The 13,524-nt window shown below is 41.8% G+C and overlaps 1 protein-coding gene across 8 annotated transcripts in view; it reads right to left on the reverse strand.

The window, feature by feature from the left end:
• Positions 1 to 13,524, reverse strand: part of mark4b (MAP/microtubule affinity-regulating kinase 4b) — a 58,894-nt gene that overhangs the window by 5,778 nt on the left and 39,592 nt on the right. For 6 of the 8 annotated variants that reach the window (XM_040037846.1, XM_040037845.1, XM_040037843.1 and 3 more), the window contains 10 exons: positions 12,552 to 12,622; positions 12,264 to 12,320; positions 11,805 to 12,041; positions 11,231 to 11,350; positions 10,967 to 11,066; positions 10,494 to 10,603; positions 10,016 to 10,205; positions 9,699 to 9,919; positions 9,155 to 9,258; positions 4,790 to 5,068 (listed from right to left, as the gene is read on the reverse strand). In XM_040037846.1, coding sequence (XP_039893780.1) covers positions 4,790 to 5,068; positions 9,155 to 9,258; positions 9,699 to 9,919; positions 10,016 to 10,205; positions 10,494 to 10,603; positions 10,967 to 11,066; positions 11,231 to 11,350; positions 11,805 to 12,041; positions 12,264 to 12,320; positions 12,552 to 12,622 — 1,489 coding nt within the window. Of the gene's footprint in view, positions 1 to 2,687; positions 3,586 to 4,789; positions 5,069 to 9,154; positions 9,259 to 9,698; positions 9,920 to 10,015; positions 10,206 to 10,493; positions 10,604 to 10,966; positions 11,067 to 11,230; positions 11,351 to 11,804; positions 12,042 to 12,263; positions 12,321 to 12,551; positions 12,623 to 13,524 lie in introns of those variants that run through there. The other 2 variants (XM_040037848.1, XM_040037847.1) reach the window with 2 other exon arrangements.

Below are 13,524 nucleotides of genomic sequence, written 5' to 3' on the forward strand. Positions count from 1 at the left end.
GCATCAGCAGCAATTTGTGGTTCGGTGTCTCGCTGAGGACATTCAGACTAGAGGAGCCAGGGATTGAACCACCGGTCTTCCGGTTAGTAGATATAGGACACTATGACATAGAGCCTTCATCTGTAGTTTGGATTCAGGAGACAGAGCCCTTTCTAATTTTAAGATTAGGATTCAAACTTTCCTCTTTGATGAAGCTTATAGTTAGTTAGTTCCCATGATGCACTGGGCACTTCTTCTTCTCCTCCACCCTCTTTAATAGCTGCATGTCATTGACTTTCTGTCTGCTCTCTCCTGTAGTTTGTGCCGTCTCCAGGACCATATGATTTGCTACGATTACTCACACAGACGGGCTGGTTAATACAGATCCCATCTGTGTCCACCGGGGGCCACTGTTGCTATTCACGCACTTGACTGATGGCTTCCTTCCCGCCAGCATGGCAACCTGATCTCTATTCCTGGAAATGGGGGTGACTTTGAAGGAGCCAGCAGTGAGTTTTCACTGACAGATTAAGTTTGAAAAATGAAACCTAATATGAACTAAGATGACCGTTGCTCTGACTAAGGAGCTGTTGTGGTGCAGAGGTTTTAATCAGGGCTAAACAAATGTTTAGATTGCGTAGCTCAATGTTTTGACTGCGTCACACAAAATAAAAAGTAGAGAGCGATCCGTCCTAATCCCCAGGAATAACCACTGGGATACACCTTTATGGGAAAAAGTTATCCAAGTAATTATTGAGCAAATATCTCGAGGGGAATTCTTTAGGTTTAAGAACACTAAACTTGACCATTATAATTGAGTTTGAGGTGCTCTATAAAGATTATGACCTTGACATCTTGTCTGTGTAAAGAACGAGAATAACACTCCTGCTCCTCCAAAACAAGGAGCATCGCATCCTCATGAAGGAATTCAAGTGTTTTGTGAGCAACGAGTGTGGAGTGGCAGACTGACCAGACTCTGCTGTGAGTCAGTGACTGTGTGCAAACGCTAAAGTATGTAAACTGCAAAAAAACAGATTGTGTGGGGGAGAGAGAAGCAGAACAAAAAGAAGAGGACAAGGACGCAAAAAGGGAGAGGAAAAAAAAGACCGAAACTGGGACGAGAGACAGACAGAGACAATTTGCGGCAGTGTAACAGAACAATCTGCTGGTATCGTGAGGGAGAGCTGTGCGCGATCCCAGTTTAAGACACAGATAAACTGTGGTTATATAACTAATCCTGGTTTAAGACTGCAGTGATGCTGGGTCAGTCGGTTAGGATGACTGTAGCAGGCCCAGATGCTTCTTACAAGCCTCTTCTCCTGCGGAGCGCTAAGACGCACGCTGGGTACATTTACAGTCACGGTTCAACATATTTGTTGTATCGCATTAATTGTCAACAGTTACAGCATGATCCATTCGCTTTCTGACACCTTGTATACCATTACAGCAATCTCCACATTGCCTTAGTCTAAATTAAAACGTCCTGTGCATCCTGTGCACAGCCTTCTAGTCTCCTAATACCAACCTGAAAAACCCTTCAGACCTTTCCTCAGTTTGTTTGCTCTAGAAAGAATCCTTAGCTATGGACTGATGTCAAAAATATCTTTTTAAACACTTGAAATAATATTTTATAACATTAGATGTGAAGAAAAAATCAAGACCGTTATCTAGAAGTGGATAAAAGTGATATTTTTGACATACGTTGCTGCTAAAACCCATTCAGGAACGCACCATACGTCACACTTTTCAGAGGGATAGAACCTGCCTGTCTTCATCTCAGCTCTTCTTCCTTCACCCCCTGTGTCTTTCTTGTATAAAATACACCCCCCCTTCCTTTCTGTCCTGGTTTCTCTGCTTTCTCTGAGAATCCAAAGCCCTGCTGCTGCACGACTGATGATTTGTTAACAGCATGGACAAACATATGGTGTTGATTTTGTGACTCAAAGTAGTGCAGTTGATCTGCAATAAACTCATACTCCAGGGAACGCACAAACATACACACACATCTCCATAGTGTTGTTTATTCTACACTCTGCATGAACAACAGTGTGTGTGTTGTCCATGCGCTTGTTTGTGAGTAGTGATTTCTAGCTATAATAGCTAAAAGACCTAACATCCTACCTGATGGTAACATTTAAAGCCATACTACAGTAAAAAGGAAAACTTAAACATACATTTAAAATAGAAATAATTCACATTTTTGTTGCTTTTAAGTGCTTTGCTAGAAGCAGGTAATGGTGCTGTGCTGTTTACAGCCTGTAGTGAGTGCTACAGCCTAAAGCTGAGCCACTGGAGATGGGAGGAGTGACAAAGAGACACTAAAGCAGACAGCAGCTGATCAGAGTTTTAGAAACACAAACACGCTGGTTTTGAGATAAAGCTGCTCTACTGGAAGAAGCAACCATCAAACATTTCATCAGTGTGGACTAGGCCACAACTTTAAGTCACGGATCTGCAGAGTTTAGTCTTACTGCATTTCAACTTTCTAAAGGGAAGTTTGAATCCTGGATTTTTATAACCTTTTACGTCAGTTAATGGAAACATAAAACCGAGTGTGTACAAACAGTGACCGAGCATGGGTGAATAAGCACATCAAGTAACATAAAAGGAGAAGATGTATCACAACAAATTTCTGCATGGTAAGCAAGTTAAGCGTGGGACTTTTAAAAAACCTTTTAATGCAGCAACAACTGTTTTTATCCGTTTTATGTATGAATGCACAATGAATAACCAGAAAACACAACGTAGCCCAAAGTTATGCACTATTATGTTTTGAGTACTCATATATTTAAGTAAAAGATTTGATCGGACTTGATCCAGATAAGAAGATGGATGTATTAAAAATAATAAATAATAAAGAGATTTTACAAAAATAAAAATGTCTTTAATAAATCGAAGAACTTTTGAGCAGTTATGTCGATGCTGCAGATCAAATAGTGCTGACCAACATAAAGAAAGGCAGCATTTCACATGCACACGCAATGCTCACAAGAACCCCGCCTTTAGTCTATAAGCATTAAAGTGTATTTTAACGGCCTGCAATCACAAGACAAATATGCTTTATAACTAAATTCCAACTGCATATTAGGCTTTTTCATATTTTCTCTCACACGTATCCTGCAAACTGGTTCTGGGTTTGAATCCACTGGTGGGGCCGGACGTTTTGCATACATGTCTTTGGATAGTACTTCAAAGGCCATCTAAGATTTTTTTTAAGACCTGCTTATGTTATTTCATTTATCAACTATTCTTCACTTTAAAAAAAATCTAAATTTTGATTTTACCACCATGAAGCTAAAATATTAATTTTAGTGGAAATATTTGACTGAGACAGTTGACTTATTTATATTAATTACTACCTTTAGAGTAGCTTTGCCTCAGATAAAACTTCATATAACTAAACTCTGACCTGCAACAGACTGCAACAGTGAATGAGGGGTAGAGGGGATGACTGAGCACTGGCAGGCAGACAGACAGTCAGATGGACAGAAGCAGCCAGAAAACATGGGAAAGGAAGACTTACTAACTGTTTTTGTTCCCTGCGGGAGGGTGCAGCCCGACATGGACTTGTTTGAGCTCTGACGTTTAGAAGGGTCAAGAGTGACCCTAGGAGGAGAGAGGAAGAAGAGAAGGAGGTGAAGAGAGGATGAGAGGAATGGAAAAAAATGGAAAATTGAAAGTTTTTGAAAGAGAGACGTGAGTGGAAGAAAAAGCAAGTGAAGGGGTAGACAACACAGAGTGACAGTAAGAAGCACAGGTAGAAGAGGTGAAGAATTCAACATCAGGTACTGTAGTTCAAGAAAAGAAGGATAGAAGACTGGAAGGTGACTGGCGAGAAAAAGCCAAAGTGGTTAAAGAATCAAACAAACAAACAGATAAAGCAACAATAAGCAGCCAAGAACAACCGTGAAAGACATACAGTGTGTCCACCTAGCGCGCAGACCTGGGTCAGATAGGTTATCATTTACCTTTTTAGCTTTAATTGCCAGTAAGGTGCAGTAAGGCGGAGGTGCCTCAGGAATACAGTTCATGGGAGGAACTGAAAAAAGGAGGTAACCATGCTGAATAAAATCGAATTTTTATAAATTTAAACTGGTCTTCATATACTGTCCATCGATGTCGCAGGATTGTGTGGATGTGTGTGTTTACTGTTGGTTTACTGTTACATGCAGACAGCTTTACTTCTTCAGGACAGAGTAATTCATATTCTGTCTTGTAGTGTAGTAAGATGTACACACTTGGAACATTACACAGCCCCCACACTCAAATCTAAATAACTAAAAATGAATTAGTGCAGTAAACGGTAACTTTAGTATTCTGTGATGTTTGAATCTGTGGTTAGCAGTGGGTGGATATTTCCATGAAGATGTGGATGTGGCGAAAAAAAAAAAAGACTGAGAATCTTGAATGTGAGAAAATTAAATTGGCGAACAATATTTGAACACTATTAGACCCAGGTCTGACACTCCGGAGGACAAGTTCTGAAGCCTGTAAAGCTGAATTATTAGAGAAGGAAGGCTGGTAGGTTAGTACTGGTTAAGGAGACGTGACAGGCAGCAAGGTTATCGAAATGATCTTCATGTGCAGAACTACACTATCTAGTTGTAAGCTCATAATCAGACAGGCCTGTACTGTCACTTTACCACAACGATTAGCAGTATTACTAAACATTTAACAAAAATACGTGCAGATTTGTTAACAAGCCACTGTGTTTCTACCAGTTAGCCCCGTCCACTCCCTGTTTCTTTGTTACTTAAAGCTTTCAAAAACAGTAAGACTTGACATTCAAACATCTAGCTTCTCCTCTTACCTGCGAGTCAGCTTGGAGGTGATTTTGCTGAGCAGGTTGGTCGTACCCCGGGTCCTGGCATGGGGCAGTGGGCTGGCATCGTGGGACAGCGTAGGAGACGCTGGAGGAGCGTGAGAGGGAGGCCGGCGGTCTCTAATCTGCCCTCCGTGAAAAGTGCTCCTCACTGTGGATCCCCGGGACAGACGGGAGGAAGGCGTGGAGGATGAGGAGGAGGTCCCAGAGGCACCTGCAATGCTGTGGGTAGAGGGGGAGGCAGGGGGGAGGCGGTGGGATGTGGAACTGGAGAGGTGGGTGAGGGTGGAGAAGTTGCAAGTTAGACTATTAGAACAAGTGCAACTGTTCAGGAACCATACAAGCACCAAACCATTTATACATATTTGATTACGGCTTTTCCAAACATCTGGAAGGAAGCGCGTTCAACATAAACAGAATCAAACCAGAGAAGTTACATTCACATTATAACTGCAGCGTAGGCTGTTTGAGCCAGTGTTAGGCAACAATCACAAAACTGCGCATTTTCACTTCACTTTCAGACCCCAAATAGACCAGTGTGACCCATCTTCACTGGAAAAACACGGCACCTCGAGCAGTGATGTGACTCACTGATGTGTTTGTGACAAACAAAGGCTCGAATGAATCGGTGGCAGAAAACACTCGATAGCAAAATAAGAATTTTTCATCTTTCATTTGGATTTTTTGACATCAAGTGCAGATTATTAGCAGACTTATGGCTTTAAGTTGGATTTAACATGCCAAGTGCATTTAAAAACACTTAATCATTACGTAACTGGGTTTCTTCATGGCTTAAACTGGGGTTAAAGACAAGCTCCATCATTAGTTTGCAGTATTAAACAAAATCTATGGACACTGATAACTGGCTGGCTGATAAAAGGTGAATTATCCTTGAGTATATTTAACAACCTAACAATTAACAATTTAAAAATAATTATTTGTCTGGTTTGATTTTACAATTCTAATCAAAGACGTCAACAGGTGAAATTATAATGAGCTGTTCGCAAACAGACTTTATTTCAGACTTTTCAAGAAAAATGAAAAGTCTGAAAATAAAGTCTAAAAGTAAAAGACAGAAAGACCAGCAGAGCTAGCTGTCATACATTTCACACAGGTTGTTTTCTAACCTGAAAATTAACCCAAAATATTCTCTCTCTTGTGAGCGCCTGCATGCCCCACTATCTCATGTCCAGTTCCCCTCTCCTGTCACACATTTATGCACCTACGCACATAAACCACATACACACACACACCTCTCCACCCCTGACTCTCAGGCTGGCTGGTGGCCTGAGGCTGCTTTTCATAACGCTCTAGATAACACCCACACACAGGGTTCAAGTGGGACAGAGCCATTAGATGGGTTAAGCTGAAGCGCAGCCGTTGCAGAGCAAAATCGTTTAGCGTCAATGTGAACTGGCTGCCTACTGAGGCTCACCTCAGGGGGCACACGGGGGCTGGAGAGAGCAGAGGACAGCGGGACGGGGGATGGTTGAAAAAAATACATTTTCTGTTCTGTAGCTGTGTGTGGTTTTGTACACAAGTTTCACCAGTGCCTCAAACTAATGTGAGTGCTTGATTAGTTAAAGCAGAGATGTCAAACTTAAGGCCCGGGGACCAGAATGGGCTCGGCAAAGACTCCTATCCAACCCAGTGGATCGCTCTGGAAAATGTAAACGAGGCATAAACTTTTAGACTGTATTTTCTGAGGTTTTAATAGTTTTCCTACTGATGAAGACCTCCCCTCTGGCCATTGGTATAATACCAACGTAATTAAGAATTAGTTAAACAATTAAAGGTTTACAGATGTCTTAATCGGTCACAGACATTTCAGTTTTTTTATAATAGGGGTCACCATTAAAAAAAACTAAAACAAACCTGAGGCATACTGTTGAAAATGTTCCCTCCTACATTGAGATATTTTGAGGATTAAACGTGTAATTAAGCTTGTTTACATTGACAGATAGGGGAGTTTTATTGGTCTGACCCATTTAAGATAAAAATGGGCTGTAAAATGTAAAATGTAAAATAAGTTTGACATCCCAGAGTTTGAGGAACTCCTCTGATTTCTGTTTTTAATGTATACATGGATTATTACAGCTGACCCATTGCTCTTTTCATATACCAAAGAGCATCTGCATTATGTCCTGATAATGAAGTTCCTTATCTTCCAGTCTTATCACAAGCTGACCTCAAACATGAACTTTGGACAGTGTCTGAGGAATCCGGGACACAGCTTCCCTTTCTCACATGTAGCACGCCCCAGGAAATGACCCGCCTAATGCTTTGTCATTACTGCAAATACTTTGTGTGCTTTAGGTAAGGGAGTTGCCCTGGTAGAGCGTGCAGGAGGCAGGACACATGATGCCCACTTGCTAGCTGTAAATGCACTCAGCTATTACCCGCCCTGGTCACACATCAATCCCCAGAATCCGATGTCCTAGGTTGCTGGCAGGTTAGAAATCAGCTAATATTCGATCTGACTGCATCAGATATTTGTGCTCTCACGTGCACTTCTGTGAGGTGAGGCCTTGAAATGTTCAGGGCTGCAGCGCATTTGTGAAAACAGTTTCTTCAAACATAGTTTGAGCTCAGCGGAGGACCTGATGTAGGCAATCAACAAACGAACAGTCACGTAAATTCAAGTACCGAACATGCGCAGTATTTTGGGCTTTTATTCTGATCTTTTAGGACTACAGGTTAGACAGTTTTCATGTACAATTTGTGCGTGTGTTTGTTCTTCCATGCACGTGATTTTCCCATCAACCACTCTGGCATGGCATCACATTGACAAGGCCTCTGAGGCAAATGGAGGGTTATGTTGGTGCAACGCCAGTCCTCACTTCATCCTGCTGCTCCCTCCTGTTCACCTCCTCTCCCGTCTCTTCCTCCCCCCTCTGCTTTCTCTTCTCCTCAACCTTCCTTTGTTTAGAGCAGACATTTATCCTGCACGCGCTAACACCACCTGTTAAATCATAACAGTGAGCTACAGCAGAGGATGCTGCCTCGGTGCAATGCCTAAATCGAACAGTGTGGGGTGTGTCGTCTTCTCTGCTCGCAGGAGAGTAAGCGTCTCCTGAACAGCAGTGATTCAGCGTTTCATCCAAATCACCAGTTGATGTTTTTTGTTTTTTAACCCTCTTCCTCGTATCTATTTTGAAAAGCATGATGGTAGGTAGACACGTTTGTGCAGTTTACTGATGTCACACTGTTGGCATTTTTTTCATACCAACATTCACTACTTCTTTGTCGCCATCATATGATACCCCCTCCTACCAAAAATGATTTGCACAAACACTTCATTCATTTTTTGTGCGCTGATTTGACTGACTAAGATCTGAAAACTTGTATGCACTTGATACACCCTTCGCCTGGCCTACCCCTAACTGCCCCATGTGTGCAAATGTTTTTTACTGGAGGTCAGACAGCAGACAGAAACCTTCAGGCTCTCCCTCTGAGAGACAAAATTAAAGCGTGATAAAGAGACAGAGGCGCAGAAAAAAGGGCAGACAGACTGAAAGTGAGACAGTGACCACAGGAAAAGAGAGAGAGAGTGAAGTAGAGTGAGACAGACACAGCAAGAGAGGGGACGTTGACTGCCATGCTCAGAGACCGACAAGGAGACAACCATCTGTCGTAACAACAGACAGTTCACACTGGGTACACAGAGCTGCACACAGAACAAAGACAAAGCCACTGATGTGCAGTGTTAAGCCCTTCATCCTGTCTTGAAGAGACAAAATGTGTGTGTGAAACATGCTAAGCTTTGTGCTAAAAGGGGACAAGCTGTACCAGTCAAACCGGTCTTTACAAAACTTATCAGTGACATGTTCCACTGTACTTGCAATTAATACAAACGCATTTCCCAAAGTGTTGAAAATAGTTAAAATAGATGCAATGTGAAGATGCAATGTGCCAGCGAAACCAGCCATTTAATCACCAGCCTGAGCTTCAATTCTATACTTAACTCACTGCCTTTAAGGCTCTTCAGGGACAAAATGGGTGTAATTTAGAGCTGTCTGAACTGAGGTGAGGGTGTAGCTATCCAGACCTAACAGTCTGTAAATGGAAGCCAGAGATTTTTATCATATTTAAACAAAATTCTGATCTGAGGTTTGAAGTGCGGGCGATTTATCGGGCTGTGTTCTACTAATAAATATATTGATATACATGAATGCTACTGAATGTGGTCCAAATTCACGCAAATAAAGCTAATCTGCCCCCTTTCAGTTTAAAATGATTTCAGAAGAGGCCTCTAGGGAAATAACGAAGAAACAAATTGTCTGCTTTTTGAAAGATCTCATTAGTACCTGCTGAGTGGATCTTATACTTCATATACACATTTGCAACTCTCACCTGTTTTCCTTGCCGTTTTGTAGCAGGGAGTGTCTATCAGAGTTGGATCGGTCTGTGCACACATACGTGTTCCTTCGAGTCATAGCACTAGCAGGGATGTTATTCTGGAGGAGAAGAAAAGCCTGTAAATTATGTGAGATTATGTGAAAACAAAGATTGCCCTGGATTGACCTCTGAGCTCTGCCTGTATCTGCCGTGGAGAACATTAAAGAGTTAATCTCAGATTATTCTGACTGCAGTCTTCAACCCTTTGCATGCAAACTATGCTCTTCATTTCTCATGATTAATTTCTAATTTGATGATTTATCTCAAAACATGTAATAGTTTTACTTCTCTGATTGTCTCCAGTCTGTGGAGGATATTTTATTTTTGGTTCCCATTATATTTATTTTAACGTAGCCTTAAAGGGCTGTAATCTGAGGTGATTGGATTAGGTGGACTGTTAGGGCTCTGCCATCTGTTGTATTGATAAGGGGGTTAAAAAGTGACAGATTAGATTCACTAGACGGTTCCTCCCACCCGCACATAAACCTTTTGGGCTTACCGTGGTTGAGTTAACCTCCTTACGCCGGTCAGGTATCTCAGATTTATTTGGGTTGTGAGCAGAGCTAACCATGGGACTGGAGGGGGTGGGGATGCTACGGGAGCCAACAGTGTTGGTGCTTGGCTTGCGTATCGACAGCCGTTCCTCTCTAAGCCCCGCCCCTTCAGCTACACCGCTGGGACTTCGTTTTGGGTGTGTTGATCCTGGAACAGCTGGACCGCCTAACAGAGCAAAGGTTCTCAGTGAGCTAAATTTATGCAGATTCAAAGTCTCAAGATGAATAGAAACAAATAAAAGTCATCAGTATTTTGCCTTACAGAAATCAGAGTGTCGTCTCTGGCGGTGGTACGTGGAGGCACTGCGCTGTGCCTTATGGCCAGAAGAGGAAGACTGTGCACCCGAGGAGCAAGAAGAAGTGGAGTGCTTGCTTGTTCCGTTGGTGATGCCGCCGGGCCGGATTCGAGCCAGACTTAAAGTGCTGCTAGACCGAGAGTCAGTGACCTCCGTCTGAGATACAGACATGCACAGACACACAAACGATATAAAATTACAACTGGACTCGATCATTGATCTTCATCAACCGAGAGCAACAGAGGCCAGTTCATATGTCAGTCTTAATTAGTCTGGGTGTCATGACAGTAGCACATCACAAGTGTAAACAAATTAGGAAGCGATGGCACCAAAACTATCTTCTCAACCCTGTTTTACTGCTATGTAAGCATAATATCTAAGTATTAACCATGACAGCTTATTAACAGCGTCATCGTAAGGTCAGGAGCAAAGGAAACGATTTACCTCCGTCTTGCGTCCCAGCAGCAGGTATGTGGCAGTGAGCTCATTGTATTTTCGATTGGCCAGCGCATCTCTGATCTCTTCTCTGGTGAATCCCATCCCAATCATCACATCTAAAACAAAAAAATACTTCAGAACTTCTGTACAACGAAACGTTCTGGACAGTTTAAAATTATGGTGCTAAATGGTAACATTGTACTGACATTTTACTTAAGAGGCTTAGCCTATAATATTCCAGTGTTTGCTCAAAAGCTGAAAATTAGGCCACTTTTGAACATCAAGGCACCCACTATTATTTTTTATCTTAACCTCCCACTGAATAAAGAGGAATGCCTCCAAAGGTTTAGGGATAAAAACTCTGCCTATAGGACCTTACTGAATATTTCTTTAACCCTTCATTTCAGTAACCTCATGAAAAGATATCATTTAATGTTAAATTATTAAGAAAACATATTAGTGATTAAGATATTTCTCACCAATGCGGCCGGTATCGTTAAAGTCTTCCACAGGCTCCATGTGAGGCTTCAGCTCATCGCCATCATGGCCAATATTAATCCACTTGTCTTTCATTATTTGCTAGTCATGAAAGAAAATGAGAGAAAACACAGAAAGCTTAAAACTGCCATGTTTGATTTAAAAAAAAAACATCACAAATCTGACATTTATATTTTCTTTTTGGATATTTTCTGTGTATGCGTCTTGGATTTATTCCACTGAATGTGCAATAAACCTGTCTTCACCTCCAGCGAGCAGCGCTTGGTGGGGTTGAGGACCAGGAAGCGGCGAAGGATTCCCTCGCAGTCCGTTGACATGTAGAAGGGCACGCGATATTTCCCCCTCAAAACACGCTCTCTCAGCTCCTGAACACAACACACATCCGGACACCATTAGTTTAAACTACAGGTGCACTAAGACATCAACAAAAAAAACAACAATAACACAATTAAATGGAAGTTTATTGTTTTTCAGAATTGTACATTATGTGATCCTGCAGCTGTAAATGGGCTAAATGTAGAGAGAACTGAGATTAAGAGCTATTTATAATGACTTCAGACAAATTAAAAACTAGTTAACATTGTAAATGTAAACTACAAGGTTAGTTTTTGCAAAACTGTTTAAATTTCTCTAATAATCTGGGCTTCAGAGGCACGTGACTGTATCTAAATTAATGCACAAAAACATCTCCGTGATGGATTATTCTCAAAAAATAAAAAATAAATGAAGAGGAAAAAAAATCAAACAGATAAGGCTGTAAGCTCTGAGCCACTTCAAATGACATTTCAATCTGAAAAGCCCTGGCCTGATGTCACCCACCTTTAGGTTCTGTCCGTCAAAGGGCAGGGACCCGCTGACAAGCGTGTACAGAATTACCCCCAGGCTCCAGATGTCCACCTCTGGACCGTCATACTTCTTCCCCTGGAAGAGCTCGGGGGCAGCATAGGGCGGGGAGCCACAGAACGTGTCCAGTTTATTACCCGTCATGAACTCATTACTGAAGCCAAAGTCGGCTATTTTAATGTTGGAGTCGGCGTCTAGAAGCAAGTTCTCCGCCTGCAGCAAACATGGTAGACAGCGGAAAACTCTGAATACAGACAAGGTTCATAAACTCAAGAATAACTGACTATTATTTTGAATCTATAACACACTTTGGGCCTAAATTAAGCTTTGTAGCTTTGAAAATGTTACAGGTAATTCAGTAAATTCTGTAAATAATTTACACTTATCTAAAAGGAGGAATTTTTAATATCTTGTGCCAAGATTCTGGGTAATCACCTTCAAGTCTCTGTGAACAATGTTCTTCTGATGACAGTAGTGCACCGCTGAAACAATCTAAGGAGACAGAAATACAAAATGAGCTCATACAACTGAACCTAATGTTGTCCTTCAAATGAATGGCTCCTATACTACAAGCTCAATTCAAAGATGCCAATGCCCGCTTTCTAAACTAAATTCATAAATAAATTGATAAATCCTTTAAAACTGAAAGACTAGCTGTGCATGAGGTTTAGGCTGTGACGCACTCAGACATACGGTTGAGGCCAGCTGTGGAGTTTCACTGACCTGTCTGAACTTGGCCCTGGCCTCTTTCTCCTTCATCCTGCCATGAGCCACGAGGTAGTCGAACACTTCCCCTGAAAAAACACAAAAACATTGAAAACTTCCTGTATTTAAAGTGGGCGTGGAAGTCACCAGTCGGACTGTTAAAGGTATTGTGGGGCGATCGTGGCTCAAGAGTTGGGAGTTCGCCTTGTAATCGGAAGGTTGCCGGTTCGAGCCCCGGCTTGGACAGTCTCGGTCGTTGTGTCTTTGGGCAAGACTCTTACTGGTGGTGGTCAGAGGGCCCGGTGGCGCCAGTGGGGTCCTTAGGGACTAGTAAAGCGCTATACAAATACAGGCCATTTATTGTTCTTATTTAATGAACCACCCATTAACAAAGACTAAGAATGATTTAAAAAAAAAAAAAATTAGCAGTACTTAAATAATTCTCAGTTTTTTTCAACACTCAATCTACTATCATTAGACTGCATTAAAATTTGAGGATTGTAGTGAGTGGGTTTACAAATGTGCCAAACAACATTTGGTTCAAAATCAGAAGGAGACAAAAATCTCTTTAGCGTTGCATCAGGAGGGGAAAAGATTTGTAAAATTTGTCAAATCATGTGCGCCGTTTCCTGCTGTAGTGACTCCTTGAGAATAAGGGACCAAAAGCAGCATCAGTGCATTTAAAACATCACAGAAGTTATTAATTCGACTTATTAAATTCAGCAATTTTCACAGATTGCGGATCCATCCAGAGAGCCCTTTGGCAGCCCGGCTTTGGACCCTGGGCCATCTCGTGTTTTAGAGCATTTATGGCCATCGCGGCCTTGCCGTATTGGTCCATTTGATCGACCTTTGTTGTTATTATTTATTTTATTTTATTTTCAGTTGTTACAGACGGGACAGACATGACTGAGAGATAGGGAAGGGAGAAAGAAAAAGACAAGAAAACAAGCAAAAAAACCCCCAAAAAACAGCAACATACTAAACACAA

Source organism: Simochromis diagramma, unplaced genomic scaffold, assembly GCF_900408965.1.
Source record: "Simochromis diagramma unplaced genomic scaffold, fSimDia1.1 OVJJ01000463.1, whole genome shotgun sequence".
In the NCBI taxonomy this organism is placed as follows: Eukaryota; Metazoa; Chordata; class Actinopteri; order Cichliformes; family Cichlidae; genus Simochromis; species Simochromis diagramma.